At 38.1% G+C, this 23,983-nt stretch overlaps 1 protein-coding gene across 2 annotated transcripts in view; it reads left to right on the top strand.

The window, feature by feature from the left end:
• Positions 1 to 23,983, top strand: part of OSBPL10 (oxysterol binding protein like 10) — a 127,113-nt gene that overhangs the window by 48,139 nt on the left and 54,991 nt on the right. For both annotated transcript variants that reach the window (XM_075053105.1, XM_075053098.1), the window contains exon 4: positions 3,543 to 3,734. In XM_075053105.1, coding sequence (XP_074909206.1) covers positions 3,543 to 3,734 — 192 coding nt within the window. The remainder of the gene's footprint in view (positions 1 to 3,542; positions 3,735 to 23,983) is intronic.

Raw genomic sequence — 23,983 nt, 5'->3', positions numbered from 1 at the left:
TCACTTAGCTCAGATTTCAAAGTTTAGCATGCTATTTATCACTTACTGAGAATCTGTTGCAGCAAGGACTCTCTCGACCTTGAGGAATAATCTTGAGAGGTGTCCCTACTCAAGGCGAGATCCTGGCATGCAGCGCGCTACCATGCAGGAGAGCTCAACGGGCCCTGGGCTGTCCACTATTTATGGAGTAAGATAATTGACTCATATTTACTTACTGACTACAGGTGTTATTTTCTTCCAAATTTGGCTTGAGTCAGACATTGACGAGCGCTGTGGTTAGGCAGGTGCGTTGTTCAAATTAGCCCTCGGCTATTGTATTGTTATCTGTCTCCCCTGAGTCCACATTGAGCCGGATGCAGCCATCACGACCAGACACATCCATCACGACTGCCACTGGTGGTTATCGCTTGAGCAGGGTTACGGGAAATACAGGTCAGGTTGGGGGGCGGGAGGGGAGAGCACACCGCCGCACCCTGTAGCAGGACAGCCTTCTTGAGCACCACCTGCCACTGAAACTACAGGTGGGCTGTTCTTCCTGATTTTCTCTCCTGCTCCACTGATTCCCAAACTCCACGCCCTAAATGACTGTCCACCAACAGTTGCTGTGAGCTGCCACAGGCCTTTGCAAAACTTAACGAAAAGCCATCTTAAATGCGTTGTGGTCCCAACGCATTTGGTCTTTATTCTGCCTCAAGTCACAGTTTAGGAGTGTAGTTGATGTAGCCCAGTGAGTTGTGTTATGAAACAGAGCAAATCTTGCACAGAAAAAATCTAATCTGGATTGAGAGACTCCTAAAATGATGGGCATATCTGTTTCTTGGAAATGTGTTCATTACTTATTTGTGATACAAAGCCAGTTAAAAAAATCACAGCTAGCTAGCAGCTTTTATGACTCCCAGTATAAGTGGGGTTTGGTAAAAGGTGTACTATGTTAGGTAACGTGATGAGAGAAAATGTGAGGTGTGAGCTGCAATCAAGGTGTGTGTTGTGATCCAAGGGTCAGCTGCAGATAGTCCACTGCAGTTTGAAACAGTCTTGAGGAAAAATAGCATTGAAATGCCAAATAATATCAGTGATACAGATATTAACTTAGAATGTACATGCATTTCAATTTATGAACATACTTCTCAAAGTGTGCTGGTTAAATGAGATTATTTTGGCAGTTGGTTTTCTGAAAGCCAACTCTCTCCTAGAATTCCTTCCTGATTCTGTATTTAAACAGAAACAGTGCATGGATTTTTACATATTTGTTTTATGTTACTTTTGTTATTTGCAGATCTATAACTTCCCCCACCCCTAAGAAAATCAAACATAATAAAACTTCCCTTCTCACAGAATGTTGTTTTCTTTGAAGCAAAACTAATGGCTAAACTCACTGTTTTACATTGCTGCTGTTTATCTGAGTTTTAGGATCAGTTTAGCTATATGAAAGTAGCAGTCATGTATTTTTAATATTGTGATTGCATGATACTAGAGTGTCAGTCATTCTCAGAAAACTTCATTCTAAAAACAAAATAAGTTTTATTAAACTGGAAGATAAGTTCATTTTATGCTAAAAAAAAAGAAATTACCTTGTTCTTCTTCTGCACTCTAAATTTAGTTTAGAAGTATTCTGATGCTAGTCAGTTTAAAAAAGAAACATCAGTAAGTATATTCTGCTATTATATACTAGGGGTAGCCTTTTTCTGTGAAACTTCTATTTAAAAAAGGAAATCCAATTGCACCCAGTTTCCCTCATCCCCTTCCTTCTCCCAAATACCTTTTCCTCTGGCTCTTATTTAATTGTAGTTATGTCTAAGCAATGCTTTTTCAAATGGAAGATGAGTTAAAAACCTGGCAACCTTTTGTGCCCTTCTGACAAATTCCACTCACCATGCTTTTCATGCCTTTTTTTTTTTTCCTTAGAGTCAAATCCAGTTTTAGTGCAATTTTGAATTATCAGCAGGATGGATAGTTTTTGAATGTCTGATTTTACAGATGCTTATTATTATAATCTTACTAGTCATGGTAGTAGAGAATATATTCATTGCAAAAACAGAGTCAGTCCATCATTCTTGGAAGTATTTGTAAATGTAAGTCCAGACCCATGGAATAATGCTAATTTCTATGAGTATAGCAGCTCTTTGCACACTGGGAATGTGATAACCCATTTTTTAGACCTTCAAATGCCTCAAAAAGTCTGAAGTCTAGTTTTGTGTGGGGGTGGCAGAGAGATCATGTAATTTATTTCACTCTTCCTTCTTGGCAGTGCCAGATAATCTGCCTTGTCATTTACAGGCAGTGTAGGTAACATGATGCCTGACTTTAATTCCAGTGCTAGGTAGAACCTGTCCACATTGGATTTTAAGTCTTCTAATGAAATTACCCCAGGATTGCAAAGTTTGACCTGTAAGGGATAAGAAGAGAGATTGCACCCAAGTAATACTTTTGTGCACTTGCCAGCAGACTCATGAGTGGTACCTCAATGTTGATGGTAACTGTATTAGCAATGTTGAAGGCAGCCATCATTAGTTGTGCAGGGTTTGTAGGAGAGGTGAAATGGTATTTCACCCGTAGGGCTGTATATATATACCTCACCTTAAGAAAGTGCTATTAAATGTCACTCTCTGAAGTGGTTTCTGTTTCCTGAGGTAAGAGTTACTCTGTTTCAGCTGTAACCTTACAGATGCAATCAACAGTTCAAATAGAAAGGAACAGCTCTTTTATATTGCACTTCTATATATGATGTCCCATGGTGCTCTAGTGCACATCTGAGCTTGATTGAGAATTGCTGTCCTAAAGACCTCCAAGAAAACTTGGGTTTGAGGGCTGCAGAAAACAAACCAAGATGGCAACACTGACAAATGGTTAGATAAGAACAGAGAAAGTTCTTGAATGTTCAGACTGATTTTATAGTTTGTATGTTATGAGCATTCACACTGCAGCTACTGTTGGAGATTTATTTCTGGCGCTTTTGTATTTAGGGTTTATCCCAAGCTTAGTCCAAAACATGTTGACTCTTTAAGGCATGCTTTGTTTTAAATGTTAATGTTTAATTGGTGTGTGGATTGGCCTTCCCAAAATTGCAGGTCCTCTGAAGTTGAAAACAGCACTGCACTGTTTCAGAATTTCATTAGGTGAAAGCATTAACATTTTTTTTTCTTGCTGTTCATACCAGTTTGGTGAACTATAGGTCAATGGCTTCATAAAAAATGTTTGTGTTGGTGTTGTCATTACTCTGTCTGCAAAATCCTTTCTAATCTTTCATAAAAAGTATGGTTGTAAGAACTTAGCAGCATGTTAATAGGTAAGAGTTTGTGAAGATTTTTGTTAAGGCCAATTTCAGACAAGCCAAGACACAAAGGCAGTAGCCACAATGTTTCCAAGGAGATCCCTGCTGAGCAATGCAGATGGTTCAGAAGGAATAAATCAGTCCTGAGCACAGTTACACCTCCAGATTTAGGTTTGTGAGGAAAGTAGAGCAGCACAAATCTGTAGCCTGAATTGTAAATTATTTACTTGTGTAAAGGTTGCTAATATCAACATCCCATTGGTTGTTCTAGAGCATTTCATCCTCACGAAGTAGAAGCTCATCTCTTCTGCCGCCTGGGACAGTTAATTCTGCATCTCCTAGTGGCCAGAAACATATGAATCAAAGTGGGCCAACTGTTGTAACCATTACACATCACAAATCACCTGCAGCTGCTCGAAGAGCGAAGAGCCAGCGTTCTGGTCAACTCCATGAAGTCAGAGAGGTAAGAAAGAAAAATCTGCTGTTTTGCTATAACGTCTAAATGCTTGTTTTCCTTTAGAATAAGCAATCAAGTCTGACAAGTTAACAATTCTCTTTGTTTCCTACTTTATGTTTGACTGCTTTGTTTTGATCCCCTTGCTGAGCAAAAGGTGATCTTTAGTTCTGGTTCAGCTTAAAGTCTGGTGTATACAGGCTTTTTTATGCTGATGTTAAAATTAGCGTGTCCACGTGCTTAAAAGAGGAAGTAGTTTGGCCACAGCTCCCAGACTTTGCAGTGGTGCTGCAGTGCTGGAGGAACATCTCTTTTAAGCTGCATGCAGCAAAACCTTTTAGATTGGAAAGAGGGTCCTGAAGCATTTAAATATAACTAGAAAAAAACCCCTAACTTGAATGTCTGTTGAATGAATGTGAAAGAAGGCACAGCCCTCCCCACTCAGCAGCTTGTTTCTTTATGGCTATAGTCTTAACTTTGTTAAGTTTATGTTGGTGGCGTTGTGATGGAAGAATGCTTTGTCCATGTTAAACACATGAAAAGCAAACAAGAAAGTATGTTTCTTTCAAAGCATGTTTACCAGGTTTTAAGAAGTATAACTTATACACCAATTTTAATCTGTCTTCCAGACAACAAAGATAGTACAGAGTTTTAAGCCTAAATAGTATGGCAGACTTTCACAGAACTCACTTTTACCTTTCTTTCATCCCTTGTTATTTTTGCTTTGTCTGAATTTCTTGCTATTCTCTAATAGTGCCTTTGTAGGTTCCCCTCCCACCCCTTCTACCAAAGAAACTGTTGGCAGCCTAGCTGCTTTAAAGCATTCTTTTATCACATGGGTTTAAAATATCTACCCATATAAAATAACTAAAATATCAAGATGCAATCTCCAGAGTCTGCTTTTAAGTTTACACTCCCTAAATGTTTTATAAATGGAGACCTTTCATATTAAGAGTTTGAATAAATTCTTAGTGTGTGCTCACAATGAAGACTCAAATTACGCTTCCTGATGAAGAATGCTTGTTTTTGTTCTAGTAATATTAAAAGTAAAAACTTCCCTTGTATCCTCTATTGTATTACGATAATCTTTCCTTGCTCTGAAGAGCATGCTGTCTGAAGGTCACCCATGTTTTCTTTACATTATAGAAAACACACATCTGTTTGTTTTTCATGAGAATGTCTTGTCTTTGCCTACCAGTCGTGTCCCCCAAGTTGTTTCTACCTTACTAAATGTATTTGCTCTCATAGGTTGAATTCAGAGTACACCTTAAACCTATTAATAAAATACACAGTGGGAGCTGTTGCAGTTTAGTCAAATGAAGCTGGGTAGGGCTGAAAAGAATTTAAAAGAGAGACGTAGTATATGTGCTGATCATAATAAGTTGGGAAGGGAAAAAGTCAACAGATGCAAAAAACTACACTTGGGAAGGAAGAAATAAAGACTAGCCTATAGTAAAACAGAGAATAAGTGGCTAGGTATCATCCCTGCAGAAAAGGCCTGGGCATTGCTGACTCATTTGTTTGCAGTCTATTGCAATGTAATGTCAGTCCAAAAAGGTAAATATTACAGGACTTTAATCTGTAATCATGGACGATGATTATTTTGCTATGTTTGATGTGAGTGACACCTCAGCTGCAACACCAAAACCTGTGAGAACAACTTAGAGGGCTGCAATAAAAAAAATCTTAGATGTTGAACATGTGGTAATGATTGAAGGTTAAAAGAAATTAGTGTTTTTCAGGGAGGGAAAATGGTACCAAGATAAACAATGCATAAGAAAATTTTATAAGGAAGTATGTGAACTTTACCTTTTTGTGTATTGGATTTTTGTGTGTGGGTGCTGCTTCTTAAAGAGCCTATCAGTGTAAAAATAGTCCTTCTGCCCTCTTTCCCAGTCTCATGTAAAAAGTGGCTGCTTGACTGATCTTGTTTCCATCTTGTGAAAGGATAAATCTGTTTTTCCAGATTAAGGAAGCAGATTTCATTTCAATGGCATGCTCTGTGCATTTCCTTCTCCCCCCTTTTCCAGAGTGAATACATTAACTTGGGTATATGCTGCCTGTTTTTTTCAGGGAATATTCTTGTTCCCTATATGAGTCAATGGTGACTGTTGGATCTTACCCTCCCTTGTTAAATTTATGAATAAAGAGATGGGTCCAGAGGCCTTCACAAAAGTGCACTTAAATCTGTTCTAGTCTTTTTTTTTTTTTTTTTTTAATCTGAAGTGAGGAGAAATAGGAACTAAAAGCACAATAAGAGAGAATTAATCCCCTCCTCAACACCCAAATCTTTGCTTTTGTTTGGAAGTTGTTTGGTATGATTTGGATGAAGGGAACAGACTGCAAAGGGATTATAGATCTGTGTTCCCCTTATAAAATGAAGTCATTGAAGCTTTGACATGCAAATAAACTTTTTGTTGTCGTTGTACTGTAAAGACTACATGAACTAATTTTACATCTTGTAAAATACTGTAGTCGAATCAATGGAAAGAGTCAATATGCTTCTGGAAAATGAGAAGTGTGTATTTTTTAAATTTTAGAACTATTTTATGGTAATACTACAATATTATATAGAGAGATCTGTGAAAAACAGGAATGCTGCAAAAGGGGTATCCTTCACGTGGGACATATGGCCTTCACTAGCTTGGACAATGTCCCTGGGAAGTGCTGAACTTGAAATTGCTACTCAATTCTGGATGAGTTTTTCTTGATTTGGCCATGTTATTTGGAAACAGTTAAGTGTATCTCCATCCTGCAAATAGGACAAAATGTACTCCTATATTTGACATAATGCAATGATATTTGGTAATACTTGGTTGTTCTTTTTCCCCTTTTTTCCTTTCATAGTAAGAATAAACAAAATGTTGTTTCCTTCTGTTGTTTGTTATGGCTGATTTATTTATTTTTTTGACAGCATAGAGAATTTTAGTGTAAAACAGATTATAGCAAAGAGGTCTATTTAGCACCAAACTGACATGCAAAATTCTGTGAAGGTAGTAAAAGCAACTGTGTAGGTCTCCAAAGTGACCCATGTAATAAGTGTTTCTGTTGTGAAATTACAACTTCACCTTTTTTCAAAATTTTGGTAAGTTAAAATTGAACATGAAGATGGAGCTTTTGACTGCTATAAAAACTTTACATTTAATACTCCAGTTACTTTTGTATAGCATTGAATTGAAAAGGAGCTCAGGAGTATTACTTTTCATCATAATGTAATTTTTTGTTTAAAATAATATTGTTCTGTTAAATCAGATTTTTGCTTATATTAACTTGATGTTAATAGTCCAGTCTGTACTGATTTATGAAATGTTACATCAAAACTAAAATTCACCATACGTTAATTTAGGAGAGCTGATCTGCTATGTGTTGGATTTTATGCAGAATTATTCAAGATCCTACCTCTCTATTTGGGCCATAACTTAGATTAAAGAGATGTTTTCAACTTATTTTTTTTTTTGTAAGTGATTTTATGGTAACCTAAGTGTGTGTGTCCTGAAATTGAATAATGTTTTTTAAACTACACATACTATTATCCTCTTAGCAATTTGTGATAAGAGTTATGCTTGCAGAATTCTTTACTGCAGGCGATTAAAATTAACTGGAACATAAAGCCAAGTGGCCACATCACACTTCATATGAAATTTTAGCTGTCACTGAGCTAAATAATAGTGGCACACTTCATCTTGGAATGGTGTTTATTTTGGCTGAGAACGTCTGACTATTGTATGAACTCTGCCAGTGTTACCATTGTTGTTAAAGAGGCAAGAATTGCAGTATGTGAACATTTTGTAGTAACTTACATTGATTATTTACAGAAGTTTAGAGAAATTAAATGGAGTTTAACCAAAAGAAGTCTAGAGAAATATTTTTTTCCATAGTTTTAAAAAGTCGGTAGAGGAATTTCTGATCCCTTAGAAATGTGGTGTTTGTTACAACTTTTGATACTCTACAGTGGACTAGTCATCAGCATGTGTTTCTAAACATCTGGTACAGTGAGATCCAGATTTCATGGGGCCTCTGCCAGTGTGACATCTATTTTATGTGCCAGTGGGCAGTTCCAGAAATTGGAAAGGACTGCTTTTTGGTAAGATGACAGTCCTACTGCTTCTTGCATGTCCTTTGCCGTATATAAACGTGGTTACTGTTTGATTCCTGCCAGAATTATGCAACTAGCTGATAGTTCTTTGCTTTCTCCCTTACAATATAGGAAAATCTAGGATTTGCACCTAGGGCTTCATGAAGTGAGGTTTACCTGCAATTTTGTGGGGCTGCAATTGTCCAATTTTATGTGGTTACTAGGAGAAAAAGATTATTTTAAAGCACTTGGGGGATTTTTCAAGTGAGAAGTGAATGTTTTCAGGTCACTGTAATATTTGGATAGCAAAATTAGGAACTGTGACTAGCTACTGTTAGCGAAAAAGTATGCTGTTGTCCGTGGAGAACTGTTTGTTCTGTTATAGAATTATAGCACTGCACAGGCAGCATTGTAGGTGAAAAGCAGATGCAGTACTTAAACCACTCAGGGAAGCATTCAAACTTGCAGGACTTTCATATGTGCAAACACACAAAAACATACACTAAGCTGTGAATATGTTGATGGTAAAATTTCATAACTGGTATTTAAGCTGGAAGTATGGGGAAAAACTGATGACTTTTGTTCCATGCCAAATTTTACTTTTCAGCTTTCAAAAAGTCAAGTTTTGCTTTTTACTTAATTTTTTTAATCCTGCTTTTGTTTCCTTTTGTTGTATGTACATAAAACAGTCAATGGATAAGATCAATCTAATACCAGTTCTAGCAAAAAGAATGCTGTAGCTCTTAGTATTTGGCACAGCATTGAGGTTATGCGAGGTTGTGTGATAAGGGCTCATGTAAAAAAATTGATTCAGATCCTTGAACAGGACATAATACATAAGGAGTGTGAAATATGCACAAAGAACGTTTAAAGAAATCCTACTAATAATTGAGGTGTTTGAAAGTAGGTGTATAATTTTGATTAGTTTGATAAACTTCTGTGTAAGCAGGGAGAAGTGCTATACATTAGATCTGTTGCTGTTACTGACAGTTCTCATCTTGATTTTGGAGTGTGGGAAGATGAGAGCTAGTTTTGTGACAAAGATGACCTTCAGCACTGCATGGCTAATAAGTCAAATATTTGCTTTTAGAAGATGGAGATGGCCTCATCATATTGACCTAACAAAAAGGCGTCAATGTAGGATGGACTGCTAAACTGTTCTAAGGTCAGTCTTTCTGGCCTAGTAATGTAGGTGCTTTATCAGGGAGAGGCCTGATAACAATGGACTGTAGCTGCAATAGGACGGCTGAAGTCTGTGCTGCTGTGCCTTTGCTAGGCACATTTAAAACTAGTTATGTAAAATCCCGTCTATTTTTCCTTCTAGACATGTTTTAGTATAAAAGGTGGCTTTGTGGTGTTTTCTTTGGGCAGTTTGTGGTTGATTCTTTTAACTAGAGTCTTCCTACACTTCAAAACTAGTGTAGTAAATACACTCTATAGATTTCCCAGTTGGACTGATGGGGGAGTTTCATCTTGGTAGTTTATAGATACTGCAGAAAGTGTTTATTGCGTTTCACTTCTGAAATCTAAGTATCCTGTTTTCTGTTTATTTGGACAAATAATATTGTGGTACAGTGAGTGGCAATTTTGGAAAGAGAAGGAAAAGAACACAGAGGAGGAACCTTTGTTAGTTATAGATCTCCAGTTTTTCCTGGGCTTGTGTTTAAAATATCTTCCTCCCACCCTCCACTATACATAATAAATTAAAGGTAAAGGGTCATCCTTTTGATCATTTTTAATCAAGTGCATCATATCATATGCAAAATAGGTAATCTGTTACTATAGATGGATGCTGGTCAGAAAATGAGGTATGTTACTTAAAAGGTTACATCTTAATACCACTATATCTATACTTTATATGTGTTGTATGTATTACACATCCATTTGTTGGCAAACTCGTTGTCACAGATTTTTCATTTTAATTAGCAGGGTGTGGAAAACAGTGACTAATGCCTCCACTCTAAAACAGATAATGAAAAAGTGCTTGCAAAAAACCCCAACCCAAAACCATAGCTGTTTCTCAGAAAGCAATGATTTCTTCTTGGCTAGTGGTAGTGAAGAAGAGACAGCAGAAAACCTTTGGGTCGGTTCTGTGTCTGCTGAAGTCAATAGAAAGTGAATGAGGCCTTAAGTCTTAATTCAGCTGTTGATATTTATTTGGCATAGAACATGCTTGTGTAAGTTATACTACAGCTGCTGCTATTTAACTGTGCTTAGAAACACTTTTTGAATTGAGAAGTATTGCGATACAAATTTGTGTTGCAGGTATGTTTAACAGCTTAATTGCAGCTGAGCTGGCTGATATTGAAAGGGTTGCTCCCAGCTGTGTTTTAACAGGAACCATTATAATTTGTTTAGGGGCATTAAACCTGTAACAGTATATACCAGTTTCAAACCTAACACGAGAGCTGAGAGGCGCGGCTGCAGATGTTATTGTTGCACTTTCTTCTGAATTGATATTAATCCCAATTCTAGGAATGTGTGTGCCTCATACAGAGTGAAAATACCTGTGCAAGCATGCAGAAATGTTCTGGCTAACTGTGATTGGCTATCCATATCCTTACAGACAAAAAGCAAATTTAGAGCATATGGAACAGATGAAATTATTTGGTATCTTCTGTGGCAGTTTCTTTGGAGGCCATTTAACTTGTCTGTAGAAGTCTCATCTCCTACGTCTGGTTATTTTACCTGAAGTTAGTACTGTGAAGATCAATAAAAACAGGTCTCCTCAGGGGATAAATGGGATGCTTAAATCTCTGGGAGTGTCAGTCTAGTTACTTCCTAAGTAGTAAAAATGCATGTGCTTATAAAAATTATTCAGTAAGTAGCATTAACTGTCTCACTTTGGGGATGAGGAAAAGTAAATTATTCTAATACTATAAACCAATAATTATTATATCACATAAACATGAGTTGAATACTCTTGTTTTCTCTGAATCTTTGCCTTGCCTTTGCAGTATCTTTGAGGTCACTAAGAGTGCATATAAGTTACACCTTCCTAAACTATACCTTGTTCTGTGCATTTGATTTGTATTCACGCAAAGGTTGAGTCATCCAGATACCCGGGCAGGGAGAATTAAGGTTGTTATGGGAATCATAGAGCAAATGTTCTACTGAAATTACACCATTTGTCCATGCGGGTTATGCCAAGAGTGAACCTGGTTCATGATTTCTGATTATTTTTTTTCCCCTCCAAATCTGAAAAATATAAATGATGCAAACGTGGCTTCTTTTTGTTAATTTTTTTTTTGGCCTGTAGTTTAGTACTAATTAAGCATGTGCAAAGACAATAATTTTCAATCATTTAATAAATGGCAATTTATGAATTAGGGATAATACAGTGCCTATGATAGCTACATTCAGAGACTGCTGCAGCATTCATTTTCTTAAGCAATTGCAGAGAAGCTAAGATTACTCTTTACAGTTATTAAAATATTTCATTACGTTTTAAGTAAATGGTAGGCTCCCAAAGGAGCTTGAAAGAAGTCAGATTTGAAGGGAATTCAGTCTCCAGCTTTTGTATGTCTTCAAAACTGTCACTTAATTTTGTACGTAAAACAGAATTCAACTGTTCTGTTTTATATATGTATATAAACCAGCATAGCATGTCATACACTTACCTACGTTTTTTTTAAGCTACAAGGGTGTTTTCTTTCATAATTAAAGCACAAATACCGCAGTGGTTTCAATTTGGAGTTGACAGGTTGAAAATGAAGCTTTAAAGAAAGCATACTTTAGTATATCTTGTTTCAGATGAGGGTGTCGCATCTCACGGCTGCTTGTTCAGTGGTCTTGGCTTCAGTGCGGTTTCTGGGTGGCTGGTTGGTGCAGCAGTGATCTTCATAGCAAACCCTGCATGCGACAAGGTGCAGTTACCTTCTGCAACTCTGTTTATAATGCAAATTACTGCTTCCAAGATACATAGGCTATTTTGTTAACCCACACTTAAATGCTATTTTTATTAAATTAAGTAGAAGATATTTTTGAATGTTCTCAGTGGTAATAGATGACAATGTAATATTAAGTGGGTAGCCAAGTTCCAAATATTAAGTACAGAAAGTACTTACATAAATGCCCTCCAGGAGAAAGTAACCATAGAAATGGCTTGTATATTTTAAGTGGTTTTGGTTTATATTATTATGTGTGTATATAATATATATACATATATAATATAAACATATTTTCAGTTTACATTATTATACACTTTTATCGAGGGACTTACTATAATCTTGAACTCCTTGTGTAACACCCAAGGTGCTGCATGCTACACTAAGAAATACAAGCAACATTTTGATTTTACAACAAATGGGAATAGTGAACACTATAGCTCTCATTAGTTATTTAACAAAGACCTGATCTCTAGCAGCTTTTGCTACATGTTCTTGTTGTGATCTCCATCACTAATGCTTGGCTTGCAGGTTTTGAATGCTTTAGAAACTGTGTGTGTGTTACACAGATGCTTTTAAACAGCTGCTTACCTGCTTCTTGGTTGCAATTCTGGTTTCTGACAATATGCTTTTAAAATACGGCTAATAACATGACGGCTAGCAACATTTCATCCAACAAGCTAAACTTAACTATATCTGCCTGAATTTGACATATACTTTAAAGTAGCTTTGTATTATAGGTACTAGATGTATACCTGTAATTGATTAATTATTTCTGATTTTTATTATGGTTCATGTATTTGTCTCTGGCTCAGAAGCATAGTCTTAATGTTCTTGCACATACTGCTTACCATGTTCTTCTGGTGATATCTACTGTGTTCTGGGATGACTGCTTGCACTTTTTCTCACAGAGATCCCTGGTTATCCAATTGCAGTTTTATTGGTAGGTCTAGGCCAGCATACACAAAACACATGAATTTGTGGAAAAGTTGCTGTATAAATGCAATTCAGCCATGTTACAGTATGTCATAAGTTGGCTACTCAAAATCATGGTACTGTATGTTGAATCACTTCAGTGCTGTGAAGTTTATGATGTCAACTTAAACCAGTTGACAGTCAGCTTTGGGACATGAGAAGAAGTCAATGGGGTGGATTTGGAATGCTTTGTCACAAGTCATAGAGGTACACTTTATTCAAGGCTCAGGAATGGCAAGATTAGATAGCCTTGACAGTAACAGTTCACTTGCTTTTCAGAATATGAGGTGAATTGACTGTCAGATGGGGAAGCCATATCTACTTTGATTAAAATTGAAGGTTATTCTGGTGTATGCTACACACCTGAGAATTGTTTAAATGACAGAAATAAAATTTTATTTTATGCTTGGACACTACAAGCTAGGTGGCTACCAGGGAGTGGGGTGAAAGGAAGTATAAGCAGTGTTGTGAAAGGGAAGAATCACTGGAAGTGTCCATCAGAAATTTGGGTACGTACTATATGGCATATTGGACTACTCTGAATGGCTCTGTGTGTGTTTATATATTCCCAGGTGTAATGGAATCATTTTTAAAAAACAAATTAGAAAAGATTCAGAGTTACATTATCTAGCACCATGTGTTCTGAGAGAAACCTCATCCTTGAAGCTACACATACTGAAATGTGTAATTCATGTTCCAGTGCAATATGGCCTTTTCTCTTCTGAAGACTCATTTCACTCAAAGTACAAACCCCAGGTTTTATCAATACTATGCTGTATCACAGTTAACTAATAGAATTTTCCTATGATTGCTAATGTTGACTTAATGACTAGCAGCAACCTTTTAGGTGCTCTTTTGAATGCTTAAAATTCACAAATGTGCCTTAATTGCTGATAATCAAAATATGCTTTCAAGCTCTGTGCTATAGCTATTAACTTCACCAAAGTGATCCTTCTGAAACATGTACGAAAAACTGCAACTCAGAAGAGCCCATACAATAACATCTGCTTATGAACAATGTTTAATCACTAAAACTAATTACTTTCCTTGCAGATTTTGAGGTAATTTTTATAGTAAAATTGTGTAAGAATAATTTCCTGCAAGGTGTTTTTTATAAGCTGTGTTTTCAAAGCTGCATTCTGTGGTTTAAAATATCAACAGTGTGCTTCCTGCTTGGCTAGATGGCAGCCAGTTGCTGTCCAAGATTTACTTGAACTTGCAAGCTCCTTCCTTTTGTGTCTATAATTTTTGGTTCTGGATCACTGGAAGCAGCTCGGGGTAGGGGAAACAACCTTGGCAGACACTGTCTGCTTTTTCTTTTCTCTGTGGTTTTACCTCAAGATCCCAAAACCCTGCTCCCCTTGAGTCGTCTTTGATAGTAAATGGTAAGTGTCAGTAGGTGACTGTTAGTAGGATATGGTTAATATAGCAGGTAGATTAGCAAATGCTCAAGAAAAGAGCTCATGGTGGAGGAACCCTAGCACTTACTACTTGTGGTTTTGTACAAACCTTACACTGGTAGCAGATGTCATGCATTACCTACAGGTGTGGAGTATCCACAGGGAGCTCCAATGTAACAGGCAAAAGAGAAAATCTGTAGTGTCTCTTGCAATAGACACTGATCCCCAGACATCTCCCTCCAGTGTCCAAGTAACCAGTGCTAGACTGATACTGATAATTTTGCAGAAAATGTGTAGCCCATTCACTCTGATTTGTGGGGAAAAGTAGTGCTCATTCATACAGTTTGTCTGAATCATGCTCTTTCACTTGAGTATTATGGCAGCCAGCTCTTACTGAAAAGCTTTAACTTCTCACCTAAAGACTTGTGGAGTAGCTCCATGAAACATTCAAGGTAGCTGACACTGTCAGAGGGATTTTGTTTTCCTCCAGTGTTTTAGTACTCTGGTTTGTTTGTAAATCTTTCTCTTCCACAGGTAAAAGAACCTGAAGTTTATATTGGTTTGGAAGGGAGAAGTGTTCTCTTCAAATCTTCAGCAAGAAGGGATTCTCAGAATAACTACCAAATTTTGGGAGGGTGACAGGAAAAGCTTTTTCTTCTTTTTTTTTTTTTTTTTTTTTTTTAATACAGCCATAAAATATGAAGCCATTCAAGGGAAAATGAATATCTCAGGGTATTAAAAGCATTCTCTAGTTTAGAAAATCCAAGATTGTCTGTGAAAACATTCATTCTCTGGCAAGATTTGAACTTTTTGTCCTAGTCCATCTGCATGGACACAAGGTCTTTTCTGTAATTGATCTTACCCCCCGCCAGTTTCCTTTCTGTCATTCAGAAACTAATTTCTCATGTGAGGAGAAGGACAGATTGAGTACAGAAAGCAAGAATTTAACCTTAAGTCTGGAACTGTGGTCATAAAGAGGTGTGATAAGAAGTCTGACTGAGGTAGCAAAGGGAAGCACCTGATTTGTTTTGGCCTGAAGTAGGTGAGCTGTTTTGCTGAGATTTCTGGAGGCACTCTCGGGGATCCTGCCAGAACTGCTAGATCCTTTCTACTAACTAGCATATGTGTTGCAAGGGCTGTGAACCTCTCTCTGGTGTCTCTCTCTTTGCCCAGTGTAAGAAGCAGGGTTCTGTAGAAACTCACAGTGGACAGTCAAGTTGTCCTTGGGAGTGTTTTGCATCCGAATAAAGCATCTGCATGAAGTCCTAGAGAATGCTGACAATTACAGATTTCATAAGCTCTCAGGTATTTGAAGATAGATCTGTTAAGTATATCCTGTCTTTTGTTCTTCTGAACAGAGAGATGCTTTTGTAAAACAGGTAGTTAGGTCAGCTCCTTTTCTTGCTGAGCTTCTGCCTGTTTTAAAGCATTGAAGGAAAGGATGAGCTTCACCCTGTATACCTGAGTTGCAACAGACTGAGAATTTCTTGGGAAGGTAGATTACTTTTCCTCCTCTGGTACTGGAAGGAATGTTTAAGGCTTCCAGACCCATCAACAAAAAAGGCCCTTATCCCCTTTTTCCTCCCTCAAATCCAACAACCTTATGGGCTAAAGCAATAGTGTGCAGACCTACAAAATACAAAGTCTGATTATTGTAGCTGTACAACTAACAGCAAGGGAGCTTGGAGGTGTGACTAATAAGCTACTGGATAGTAGACCAATGAGTAAGAAGTCTGTAGTCCCATCAAATGATTAATGAATGTTGTCTTCACAAAACAGAATGATATTATGTTGTAAAGATATGCAGCAAGTGTCCAAGTTACAGAATTAAAAGATATAAAATAGGAATAGAATGTGTAAAGAACAGAGCATAGGATCATGTCTAGTATATGAATAAATTAACTAACCAATTTAAAAAGTGCATGACAGGAGTTGGTAAATAACAGCTGCTCCCTGGAGTGTAAATACTGTGCTGAAGTCCTTGGAGAGCTCATAGTCCCTGGAGGTGCTGATGGCGACTAGTGGAACAGCAGCAGCGTCAATGGAAGCAGCAAATTGGAAAGAATAGCTAAGAACAGGAAACAACCGAGACAGACTGCCTTCTCCACACCTTGTTTTCTCCTGGTTGTCTTAGGCTTGGCTTTTAGAATCAGTCCTGATGACATTTGCTCTCTGTTCTGTAAGGTTTTCTTCACAAGGAACCACCCTGCAGAGCACGCAATGAGAAGGCTGAGCAAAAAAAGCCAAAACAAACCCCCAAAGTAAATGATGTTTTGTTAGCTGAGACAATGAAGATATGTAGCAACTGGCTTTTCAGTTGTTCCCTTAACAGAGATTATGTGGATTCCTGGTTAGGGAAAAGAGAACAAAATGTGGATGGGGTGAGGGGAGCTTGTTTTCATTCTCCTCCGAGGGAGGAAATAGAATTGCGAAAGCAGAGGCAAGGATGGAAAAGAAATGTGCCCTGGTGACTAGCTGCCATCCTGATTGTCAGAGGTATAGTTCTGTTTGGTCCGTAACTTTTTGTTATGTCTCAGCAAATTAAACGCCAAGTGAAAATTAACTTGCTCCTTTGAAGCTTCATTGATATAATGTATGTGTCTAAGCCTTAATAACTATTATATAACAAATCATTCTAATTTTACTTTTCATTGTTTGCTTCTTTAAAATAATTGAGGTCGAGGCAGCTGCTACCATGAGGTGACAATAATGGAGAATTATGTGCTTTTTCTCTGTAATGGGAGGGAAGCAGTAATCAAGAAGGGAAAATTGATGCAGATGGCATTATCTTGTTCCATCTTTCCAAGATGCTTTCAGAATATCTCACTTGGTGTTCCAGGATCCCTTCTTAAAATATTTTTTCTCATTAGCATAGTAATGTTCACAGAGGCTACTGTGGGTCTTCATCTAGATTGAAGCTTTGTGGATAGAATTCCCTTCTGTTCACAGCTCAAGGAGGTTCTTTTTGGTCAAAAGCTCAGGTTTTATTGTAAGCAAAGTGTACAGGTATGTTACTTGTGGAACTTAAGCATCTTTGTGGTCATCTGGTCTTGTACATGTTTCCACTCTAGACACTTCTAAAGCTGAAATGCAAAATTCTCTTTATAAGAGATTTGCATTATATACTGCAGTACTTCTAGCAGCAACCTCTGCGTATAGCTCTTTCACTTTAGTTATATATTAAGCTGTAATTTTGCTTTCCTGGCTTGCATGTTATTGATGAAATCCCATTAAAAGATCTGTGGACGTGACTTTACTGAAGAAAAGAGAGAAGTCTATAAATCCTTATCAGAAAATGTCTTTGGTCAAGTGACCTTGAGTATTTTGAGAACGCTTTTCAGAATTTAAGCCGAGGCAAAAGTTCTCTTGCCCTGCAGTGGTTAGGTATAAATGCTTAACTCAAATAAAAAATGTTTTAAATTGGAGAAAAAAAAAATTATCGCTTTTACTGCAGTTGTAGAAGTTACCTTAATTTGTCAGAGCTCTCAATTGGAGAAGTATATCTCTTGAGCTGGTGATTAACAGTGTTTACAATAGTCTTTTTGCATGTGTGTTTATGCTCTTTCCTTTCTCAGAATAAGTAGTTGAAAGTTGGAAAGTTTCATGGAAATATTAAGTGGGAATGATCTGAATTGGTATCTAGTGTCTCAAATTAATGACTGGTATGATTGCTGTAGCAACATTGGAGTTCCAGGTATCTATATCTTCTATTTTGATATATACTTGGTACATTGTGTGTGTGTGTGTGTGTGAATATATATATATATATTATACTTTTACATATATTTGTTGTCTGTTTTAACTTTTAATTTTTACAATATGACAGTTTGTGGTGGTGTTGATGAAATACAGGTCAAGATTGCAAGAGGAGTCCTTGCTCAAGGTCAGATTTGATGATCATATTAGGTTTACATGTCAACCCAATGTACTGGGTTTACAATGACTTGGAAGGTTTTTATTTTTTGTGTGTGGTCTTTCTTCTCTTCTATCACTCATCTGCTTTTGCTTTTAAGAAAAGCAGTGTTTTATATTAAAGAAAAGAAAAAAAGCCCTGTGGTATATGCTTGTTTAACAATGACAGCTAAGATCCTGACTCATCACTTACGACCTATTATAGGGTGTTTTGAAAAGCTGGTCTCTCCTCGTGTCCTTTCCCAATGTCTTCTGAAATGTTTTTCTTTTGGTACTATTGTCTAAAAGCAGGAAACTAATATTTCCAGAAAGTGTATATGTGTGTGTGATTAAGAGATATATATACCATGTTGTCATATAACACTATATTTTTAAAAAACCAAAACCAACCAACCAAAAAAAAAACCAACCCCAAAGTGAAGAAGCAAACTGGCTATTTCCCAGCCTTTGAAGGCAGTAAACTTCTCACAAGGGCAACTTGACTTAGAATTGGTAAGAAAGTGACCTGTGTTGCATTTCTGTTACTATTTAAAGGTCTAAAGCTTTTCCCACACAACTGTTTAGTTTTACAGTTGCTCTGTTTTTTATCTAAGCACTGTGTTGTTTATTTTCCCATGTTTTTAATAGTTGTTTTCAACTTGCATACAGTCAGTAATGGAAGGGATTTTAAAATAAAAATCACTGCATTAAATCATTCAGAGGAATTGCCTAGAGATAAGTAGGCAAAAAATGTGCTGCTGGTGGTGGTGCGCAGAGAATACTGCAGTAGAGAAAAAGCATTATTAACTGATGGAGCCCAATGTCTCCTTGATGAATGATTTCTAGCATGTCACAGAGTAGTGTGACGATATAGAATTTGTGTGGGTTCTCAGCATGAAAAGAATATTTTCCTTTTTCTCTGGAGTGTTTTGGGTTTTTTCATACACATGGGTAAGTGTATCTTAATACCTACTATAAAGGGTTTCAATATGTGTGAAGATCAATACCAAAATAGGAAAAAGTCATATGTTAAAATTTAAATTGTTCATGTGTGTATCAGATTGAGGCTGGCAAGGTCTGAAGAATCTTCCTCAGGTTTTATATTCCAGAAGAAGGGTAGGAGGATCTGAAGTATTTAAATTGCTATATAGAAGGACAGGATTGGTGACACTACTTACTTTTTGGCCAGCTCCACTTGGCCTGTATGACAAAAGGAGGGTGTCTGCTTGCCCTTTGAGGTAATATGGCTGATGTAATTCCTCCTTTGCTTCAGGGAGCTTGAAATCACTGCATCTTGGGAGATGCCCCTGAGACAGCTGTGGATCAGGTAGTTTTGTAGATGGCTTAAAGTTGCTGTTTGCTTTAGGTTGGTGTGATGTGCTGTATTAGTTGTGTGAAATCCTGTAGGATCACTAATTCTAGAAAGAAAAATGTTCTGATTTTCATAATACCCATCTGGGCTGGACAAACAGACTTAGGCCTGGTAGTCCTGGAGTCTGAGTAACGAGTATTTCCACTGTAAATAAAATCATGTCAAAAGCAGTCATATGATCTTCCATTTAGGTGTGACTATTCAGTTTTCTTCCTTTGAAGTTTCTATTTATCCTTGGTTTAGGATGTGAGGAAAAATCTTTAACAGAGAGTTTATTATTATACTTAATACTTGGGAATCTCTCTTTCTAGTTTCAGAAACAAATTGAAGCCTTAAATCAAAAATGACATTCAGGTTTTGTAAGATGATTTCTCTTCCTGGGAAAGATTAATATATCATCTACTATTTCAACAAAATATTGACTTACTGTAATATTTTTCTTTTAGCAGAGAAAATAGCACCTTATTTTTTGCATTATTATTTCTTAAATTAATTAACAGCTAATTTTAGCTTATTTACTATATGAAAGAATGTTCTTTCTTCTTACTATATCTGAAATACATTTCTTTGCAATCCTAGGGTATCTCATAGCTTTTTCTGCCTCTCTCACATACTGTGGGGGTGACCCCAAGAACAGAGTCATTTCTACTTACCCGTTTGTTTGGTATCTTGTCACCTAACCGTTTGGTCCCGTACATCATGGTTGGCAGTGTGTTTATAATAGGGAGATCCAGGAGGTGCAGTTCCAGCTGTGAAGGAGTAGTGAGCAGTTGCTGTGCCTGGGCTAAATAGGGAAAGCAATCACACTGGATTTTAAGACCAGCCAGGGAGAGGAGGAGGCAGGCAGCAACAGAAGCTGTGAAGTGGCTCTTTTGGAGCAAGCGGTAGAGAGCAGACGACCTACTGAGGAAGACATCAGAGATGATTCCTGTTGCATTCAGTCTTCTATGAGGCTGTCATTGGGTGGCAGATTTCTCTGAGGGTAGTGTTATTCAGAAAAATTGTATTGGGTTTGTGTAGCAAGGTTTTGGTCGTGGGGAGACTGTAGGGGTGGCTTCAGTGAGAAGCTGCTGGAAGCTTCCCCTGTGTCCAATAGAGCCAATGCCAGCCAGCTCCAAGATGGACCTGCTGCTGGCCAAGGCCAAGGCCAAGCCCATGCCCATCAGTGTCGGTGGTAGCACCTCTGGGATACCATATATAAGAAAGGGGAAAAGAAACCCTGCACAATTGCAGCTGGGGAGAGGAGTGAGAATATGTGAGAGAAACAACTCTACAACACCCAGGTCAGTGCAGAAGGAGGGGGAGGAGATGCTCCAGGTGCTGGAGCAGAGATTCCCCTGCAGCCCATGGGGAAGACCATGGTGAGGCAGGCTGACCCCTGCAGCACGTGGAGGTCCACGGTGGAGCAGATCTCCACCTGCAGCCCATGGAAGACCCCACGCCAGAGCAGGTGGGTGCCTGAAGGAGGCTGCGACCCTGTGGGATGCCCACGCTGGAGCAGGCTTCTGGCAGGACCTGTGGCCCCGTGGAGAGAGGAGCCCACGCTGGAGAAGGTTTTCTGGCAGGACTTGTGACCCTGCAGGGGACCCACCCTGGAGCAGTCTGTTCCTGAAGGACTGCAGCCTGTGGAAGGGACCCACACTGGAGCAGTTTGTGAAGGACTGTAGCCCATGGGAAGGACTCATGTTGGAGGAGTTTGTGAAGGACTGTCTCCCATGGGAGCGACCTCGTGCTGGAGCAGGGGAAGAGTGAGGAGTCCATCCCCTGAGGAGGAAGGAGCAGCAGAGACAACATGTGATGAACTGACTGCAACCCCCATTCCCCGTCCCCTGCGCAGCTGGAGGGGAGGAGGTGGAGAATTTGAGATTGAAGTTAAGCCTGGGAAGAAGGGAGGGGTGGGAGGAAGGTGTTTTTAAGGTTTGGTTTTCTTTCTCATTATCCTGCTCTGATTTGATTGGTAATAAATTAAACTAATTTCCCTGAGTTGAGTCTGTTTTGCCTGTGACAGTAATTGGTGAGTGATCTCTTCCTGTCCTTATCTTGACCCATAAGCCTTTTGTTGTATTTCTTCTCCCCCTGCCTGGTTGAGGAGGGGCAGTGACAGAGCGGCTTTGGTGGGCACCTGGCATCCAGCCAGGGTCAACCCACCTCAAGAATATGGACAATACCTGAGAATTTCTGGCAGGCTAAAAGGTCTGAATCTCCTTCAGTATTCAGGAACAGCTGTTAATAGGGAACACATAACGTGGTCTGCTTGTTCTCCTGCTGCAAGGTGAAGGTGGAGAAAGGAGCAAGCCATGCATATGAGCTGGTCTCTTCCTAGCCTGAGGCTTCTCCTTACTGAATGTTTTGCAGTTAGGTAAATGAAGGGCTACTAATGTTAGATACATGCACGCATATAATTCCTTTTAATACATGTAGTCCTGAAAGTTCTTTTAATTTTTCTATTTTATATTTAGCATAGAGTTGTATTTCTGAAGTTTGAGTGCATTTGTGGGAATATGCGGTTTCTTTTCCATATTATGAGATGCTATTTGTAGTGAAGAGGGTGTGCCAAAGCTAAAACGAGTGGAAAGAGAAGTGGCTTGAGACTTGATGAGGAGATGGGGACGAATAGTCTTTGGTGTTTTTAAAAAGTAAAGAACTACGACTTTGAGCTGTCTCTATTTGCAAATGGGGAGGATGGAGAGCTGTAAGGTACTAAAATAACCCTGTGTAAGAGCAAAGTCATTCAAAATTAAGGAAGTTATTTCACTTTGCAAAACAAAAGTTACAATTTAACTTTCTCAAAGTCAAAGCTTTTCATTCTGGTTTTGAAACCAGCTTAGAGTGCTGATAAATCAAGCCTCTGCCTCCCCTCGCCCCAAGATAGCAAAAAGCAGACCCACAAGTAAGGTAGAGGAGAATGCTATAGCTGCATGGCCTAGTGTCTGTCCTATTAAGGGTTAATGTGTTATTTAATGAGTTTTGTCTAGCATGGTTTGGTGTTTTTGTATTGGCTCCTCTTTGATATATTCTTTTTTTAGATCAACCACACTTGAACTCTTTTAATATCTTTTGTTAATGACTTAAAAAACCCCAACAATTGGCAAGCATGTAAAAAAAATTCAGTTATTTCAATAATATACGTTAATTCCTTCCCCTTTTGCCACAGAGTTGTTCTATGACTCTAGAATAGGGGAGGTTCTTCCTTTTTGTTCTGTTCATTCAGCACCTTAAACAGAGTGGTTTTGATTAGTGCTCAAGCAGCAAATGTTCAGCAAGTTCTAATACTTTGAATCCTACACAGAAGCTGCTGCTCCTGGTGTCTCTGCTCTGTCAGGTCTGTAGAATGGCTGCTGGTATCTCAACTATAATGTGAAGCTAGGTAGTGCAGAAAGGATGAATAAAAAAGGCTTCTTTAAAACTATCTTACTTCAGCTAGAGAATACTAAGACTCAGCAATACCTTGTTTTGGATGAAGGGAGAATAAATCATTGATTTTATTTAAATTTCTCCTAATCTAGGAAGAATATAGTTGATAAAAGCCTGTAAAGCTTTGGGCTAGGTGATAACTGTAAACATTCAGTTAATTTTCCAAATGTTTCCTAAGCTGTCTGGTCAATTTATCTTACACTTCTTTCTTAGCTGCAGAAGAAGGGGGAGGGGAAAATGGAAACGTTTGAGTTTTTCAGAGTTTTATTTTGGATTTTATTTCCTATGGAAGCAAATCTTCAGGACTGTAAGTTTTCTCTCAAAAAAAAAAAAAGACAGGAGAACTAGTCACTTAGAAATTAAAATAGAACATTTCTGTTGCTGTGAAGCATGAGAACGTCAGGTTTTCAATGTCACACTCTTATGCAGGTTGGGAAAAGGAGGGGAGCAGTTTTCCATACAATTATATTGTCTTCCAGCGAGAAGATGATCTTTTTTCTCCTAGCTGTTCCTTCAGATTGCTTCCCTGAGCTCTCTTCCTGAGGGAGGAGTATTTGCATGAATGTGTGTCCGTGGTGCTTTTGGTTTTGTTTTAGCTTTGAAGCAACCCTCTGTGCTGTGGAGCTCAGTTACATGGTGTGTGAATTCTCAAAGCAGAGCACTGCCTGGGCTTCTAGCAGTTCCCAGAAGCTGCGTATCGTGGGGGTCTGTGTCACCTTCTGACTGATCTTCTTTTCTGTCAAAGGGAATTAGAATTGACTGTGGCTTCTACTGATGCTTTGGCCTATGTTTTAAATGTTGACTATCAAAATGTCATTATTGTAACTTTCAGCAACCTTGGCTAAATTTCTTTACAAGCCTTGCAACAACAGCTTTTCACTTAATTCTACTCTGACTTGTTTGCAAGGATGGTTATTTGCATCTTTGAGTTCAGTTTCCTTTCTTGCTTTTCAGTGCACTCAAGGTATACTGCTTTAATCAGTCTATTTACCACAGTGTAGGCTACAGGAAGCACACCATACTTTGAAAATATGATAATGGTAATACAAAAGTCATGAAGTTCATAATAATACGTTTTTACAGTGTAGTAGCTTGGACAAATGGAGCTTGAATCTTTGTTGCTTACAAAGTCTTCAGATATTTTTTTCTGAAAGCTTTGGATACCTCAAGTATGAACCTCTAAGTTTTTGCATTAAGTTCTTTGCAAGGTAAGTGTAGGAAAAGAGGCTTCTTATGTGCATGTA

Source organism: Buteo buteo, chromosome 2 (genome assembly GCF_964188355.1).
Source record: "Buteo buteo chromosome 2, bButBut1.hap1.1, whole genome shotgun sequence".
Lineage (NCBI taxonomy): Eukaryota > Metazoa > Chordata > Aves > Accipitriformes > Accipitridae > Buteo > Buteo buteo.
The sequence above is the reverse complement of the archived record's forward strand: the minus strand, read 5'-3'. Positions and strand labels throughout refer to the sequence as shown.